Source organism: Centruroides sculpturatus, unplaced genomic scaffold, assembly GCF_000671375.1.
Source record: "Centruroides sculpturatus isolate CEXI.00-Female unplaced genomic scaffold, Cexi_2.0 scaffold837, whole genome shotgun sequence".
Lineage (NCBI taxonomy): Eukaryota > Metazoa > Arthropoda > Arachnida > Scorpiones > Buthidae > Centruroides > Centruroides sculpturatus.
In genome coordinates, this window is record NW_019385028.1 from 312,928 (window position 1) to 318,811 (window position 5,884).

The 5,884-nt window shown below is 31.7% G+C and overlaps 1 protein-coding gene across 1 annotated transcript in view; it reads left to right on the forward strand.

Moving 5' to 3' along the window:
* The window catches only part of LOC111633645 (G-protein-signaling modulator 2-like), a 57,203-nt gene that overhangs the window by 40,334 nt on the left and 10,985 nt on the right, over window positions 1-5,884 (forward strand). Inside the window, exon 9 of the mRNA XM_023378251.1 lies at window positions 4,519-4,586. Coding sequence (XP_023234019.1) covers window positions 4,519-4,586 — 68 coding nt within the window. The remainder of the gene's footprint in view (window positions 1-4,518; window positions 4,587-5,884) is intronic.

Here is a 5,884-nt window from a genome sequence, read left to right on the forward strand (position 1 = left end):
TATTACATTACATTTAATGTTTATTTAAATCATCAACATATATTACATTACATTTCTACTTCAGATATACTAATAATACATTCTAATAATACTAATATATCCTAAAAATAGCAGATTGTCATTGGCAACGGCAAAAGAGTGGAAACATCATTCGCACTTGTTCGAAGAAAGTCCATTGTTCGTCTCACGTAACTGCCGAACGGAAAGTCTGTTGTTCGCAGCAAGTCCGTTGCTCAAGTCACGTAACGGTCAAACAGAAAGTCCGTTATTCGCAGCGTCCGTTATTCGAGGCGTACGTTATACGAGGCACCACTGTATTAATGTTTAATCTCAGTTTCCTTTAACAGAAAAAAATTAAGAACAAGAATTATGTATGATATTTCTATTGAAAGTCAAATAATTTCAAAATATATATTCCAAACGGATTAAAATTGTTTAATAATAATTATTAAACAATTATATATTATTTCATATATAATTTAAAAAGAGACTGATATAATTTACAATAAACAAGTCCGAAGATAGCTAGATAGAATTTTTGAATATACAGGGCGATTCATCTAAGCGCGTACAAACTTCTGGGATAGGTAGGCTACATAAAGACAAATTAGAATCATATAACAATGTTGGATCAAAAACACCATCTCCATGTGCTAGTGCATAGAAAGGATGAGAAATGAAAGAGCAGCACATAAAAGAATGAAATTCTTTCTTAAATATATAAATATAAAATTGCAACGTTTAACAGTACTTTGTTTCCGTTTGTTCATCTGTCGTTCGCTCCAGTTGACAGTCCTCAATTTTACAAACACGGAGGCGACCTTTCTTTAGAGGCTACTACCTCCGTAATAAAATGCAAATATGGTAAAAAATGTCCTCTGGACCGTCGGCCATGTTTATATTTATTAATTTTCTTTAAAATGTATTTTATGTGAAAATGGCGATAGCACCAGAGGACATTTTTTACCATATTTGCATTTTATTATGGAGGTAGTAGCCTCTAAAGAAAGGTCGCCTCCGTGTTTGTAAAATTGTGGACTGTCAACTGGAGCGAACGACAGATGAACAAACGAAAACAAAGTATTGTTAAACGTTGCAATTTTATATTTGTATATTTAATTAATTGTAATACCGTTGGCCATGTTTATATTTATTAATTTTCTTTGAAATTCTTTCTATTACTCAGGAGATTTTTGTGAAATGCATTGAGGTTACAGAAGGTGTTCAAAGTTGTGACCATGAATGTAACATACTTGATGTTGTCAGCACATGGAATCACATACATTTTGTAAAATTTCTGGTGTGTCTCAGACTTCCAAAGCAGCTACAGAGATGCATGCTAGAAGATCCTCATCACTTTCAATGTGGGGGTGTTGTACACCAGTCCTTTAATGTAATCCCATAAGAAGTAATCAGAATATGTTAAGTCTGGCAATCCTGCAGGACAATGAAGAAAGCCACCACGCCTGATTCGTTGATATCCAAATGTCATGTTTAAGTGATGACAAACATTTGTTACAGTCCACTGCTCCATAAACGAGGTGCATATTAGCCATCTCTACATTCACAAACTCAGCCATTGTACTAGCTCTACGGACAGTTTACAAATGACAGTATCCTGAAAGAATGTATGAGCAGTCTTGCAGCTGAACAACACCTATCACATAAAGATGGCATTTCTTGCTAAATGATTCTGATTTGTCTTTGTGCAACCTACTCCCCCCAAAAGCTATAAGTTTAGCTGAATCATCCAGAATATTGCAATGGACTGACAAAACTTCAAAACTGTTTGAATGGAGTAAATGCTTAAGAAGATTTCTGTTTGAATCTCCTTGCTGTTTTTCTGCTGTTTAACTTTTGTTGAATAAATTAATTAACATTAAAATAAACAAGTTATCTTGATTCAATAAAATTTTTTTTGCGTTGCTAAGAATATAGTTAATTATTCTGTCTTAATATTAATTATAAGCTATTAATAAGCTTATTTTTTTGTAAAAAATTATTGAAGTTGTAACTGAAGTTGCTATTCCTTCATCTCTTGTTGCAATAGTCAATAGAATAATAATTAATATTAAATAAGTAAAATAAAAACTAATATTTTGAAATATTGATATTGTAGACTGTCAGTTGACCAAGATAGATAAAAGGCATCAGCCTACCAACCTGACAGTTGAATATGGACGATCAAAAAGCTCTGGGAATTTTTTGTGGGTGATCTGTCACAGATATGTCAGGTCCTGTTTCACACCACCAAGCCATTTTCATTGTGGACTTGGCTGAACCCGCCATGAGTATGGATAGGATGGCTCTCTTAGAGCCCATAGAGCAGAAAGAGTTAAATCTATATGCAGGATTTTGTGAATAAAGTGAACCAGTCCCAAAATGACTAAAGATAGAAGGATCAGACTAATCATGACCAAACAAGCTATAACTATACATATCCAAAAGTAGTAAATGTACATATCAGAGACTTTGGATTATGGGGTCTTATGAAGAGTTTCTTTCAAGTCTAGTGGTAAATGGAGTAAAAATTGATGTCAGTGGAAAGTGTATGAAAATATAAATGTTTATTCTGGGATAATTTTTGATATGTTCTGTTGTCAGGTAAAGTAAACATAGTCATGTGTCAGGAAAAACAGGCAGGCAAATATGTAAATAGGCACAATTGCTGTTAGAGTGCATATTTACAGTTCTATGCTGAGGAGTGATCACTCCCCAGGAATTATGTTGTGTCCAACAGACATTTGAAACTGCATTACAACATGTCTTTAGGAAGGTAAACAGTAATTTTAACTTTGATAGATGTTCAAAGTACCATTCACCTTACAGTATATAATTGTACTTGTTATTTGCAAATATTTAATAGAGCTGTTTTCAATTACAGTGGAATCTCGCTTAATGAGCATAATTCATTTCAGAATCTTACTCGTAATGTGAAACACTCATTAAGCGAAACAATTTTTCTGTATAAATTAATGTAAAATACGATAATGCGTTCCATGCTGAAAAAAATACTCAAATATTTAATGTATAACATTTATTCAAAGAAAATTATACAATATACATTGTTAAGGAGGGTAAATCATCATCTTTTCTTCTAGCGTGGAATGAATCAACCTGGAATGTGAATTTGATTTGCAGAAAACAAACAAAATTGAAATTTAATTTGGAATTGGTCATTAAATTCAATATGAGATGTCAGCATAACTGCCTACCTCTAGTCAAATTATTTAATTTATAATATTTAGTTTCGTAAGCACGATAAAGTGCAGTTAAATGAACACTAGGCATCTTTTCATCCATTTATTTGCTCTTTTTAGTTGATATGCATTTTTACATGTTTTGGGTCTTGCAACACCCCTCTTCAGTCAACTAAGTTTAACCTCACTCTATCATGCTTACAAAACAAAAATGTAGAATGACATGATTTCAAACCAGTACAAATTTTAATATTTAATTATAGCCTTTACATAGCCCAAGAATTTGGCATATTGTTTTGCGTGTTTATTATATAACGGGCTATGGTGGCTGATGTTTATATGTAATATGTGTGAACACAAGTTTGGAAAAATGTGTAATCACAAGTGACACTAAGATGCTCACAGAATGAGTGCTAACCACAAACTGATGGAGCTTGTGCACAATCCAGGACTTCCCCTGTTCTCATCACTCATTAAGCGAGTCATTTTTTTACAATTTGTTTTGCTCGTTAAGCGAGGTTCCACTATTTTTTTGCTTGTGTTTTTTATAGTATTGTTGCAAATTGGGCAGAACTGATTGTCCTTGTTGTTGTGGATTCAAATGTTAATAATGCAAGGCCCTGCATGCACAAGCATATACTTAGTACTATCATCTGCCATGATGGTTGACTGCATAATGGTCAATATATGCGTGTGTTTTGGTCACTATGGTCAGATTTAACAGCACAGAGCTGTAAACACAAGTGCCAACAACAGTTGTGCCTGTTTATACATTTGCTTGCCTGTCTTTCCTGAGTTGCATGTTTAAGTTTATTTGACTAGATAATGGCATGAGTTATCAAAAATTACCCCAGAGTAAATATTATTTAGATTTTCATGTAATCTCCAATGGCATCATTTTTGACACAACATACCATTGTACTTTGACAAGAAATCTCCCATAGGACTTGATAATCTGGGGATCTCTGGCACATACATACATTCACCAACTTCTGGATATGTTGTATCTTGTTTGGCCATAATTAATCTTCCTGCCTTTAATTAATCATTTTCAAGTTTAACTTGCTCACTTTATTTGTAATATATATATAAGATGTTACAAATAAATAAATATATATCTATTACTTTGTACTATATGTGAACAAATAGTTTACTTTATTTCAGGTAATTTAAATAAAATTTTAAGTATAATATACTTGTATGTTGCCACAAAATTTATTATAAATTCATATAAGTTAATATTCAGGTGTTTTCTATATTTAAAAACCATTAAGAGAATTATAGTTTTCATTATTGAATTATTATTTTTTTATTTTAGATAATAGTAGAATGAGAAGAATTAGTATGGAAAATATGGATTTATTGAAATTAACTCCTGATGCTAAGGTAGAAAATTATTTTAGTCTAAAATTTACAGTATTAATTTGATATAAATCATCATTATAATTATAAATTCTTTGTCATTCAGAGATTTTTACCAGTTAATAAAATTTAACTTAAGAGTGAAAAAGTTTTTATTATATATTTTCTCATAATTAGTGTTTAATATCTATTTGTAAATCAAAACTTTGCTTAAAATATTTAGTACTTAAAATTTTATTTTTGGAAAAGTAAGAATTTCAATTTCTTGGAAAATGTTAAGAATTTACATAGATATTTTTTATGTTATAATTGAATATATTAAATTCTTTAAATAAGCAATTTCAAGTAGTAAAATGTGTATATTCCAATTTTTAGTTAATTGATATATATTACATAACAATAACCTTGGAACAGCAGCAGCAAAATTTACTAACTACATTTTGGACACCTTTAACATTCTTAAATGTTAAATTTTTTTGTGTTCCAAGGTTATTGTTGCATGAATTTATTTATATTTGCAAAACAGCTCTAATTTAGTTGCATAATATTGTTATATATTATTACTGTATGCTTTTACTTTCATAAATTATGAATGAAATGATTTCAGTATTTGTTTTATGAAAGTAACAGTGTAGCAATTTTTATAAGGTAGATGAAGATATCTTGCTGTTATTGTATATAGTTTAATAATAATGTGAGGGCCCGGATTTAAGATTCGAATATTTTTATTCATTAGATTAAAAGTTAGGGTTAACTCAAAAAGGAAAAAACAACCGACAAATTTTCTCATAAAAATCGCTCATAAAAACTCCTTTCCCACCACAATACTTCCCTGTAGAAGATGAGTTAACTGTTGTGTCATATTTAGTCACTTCACCCATCATTGGTCAAAGAAGATCATCACCTGTGACGTACATGGGGAAATCTCGAAAAAAGAGCCCCCATATAAAAGGCAAGTGCGATGACGACACACGGGGGGAAATAAGTTCTTTTCTCTATACTGTGAGTGTGTGCCCGTGGATTTACCTGCATCTCGTCTCCACCGTCTTTAATAGACTTTGAACTTCGACTTCGAACTTTGGACTGATTTGAACTTTGAACTTGGAAGGACGAACCTCGGATCAACGTTATAACAACCTAATCAGAGGTATTTATCCTACACGCGATGATGTGTAAGCTCTCTCTCGAATATTCGAACCTCGCGGGTAGGGTCGCGACTATTTTATACTTTGCCGTTACTTTATGAACTATACGGATTGAACCCGAGAGGGATTTGTATTCCAATTATTAACTATGTATAAATGTACGGAATAAACGGGTAT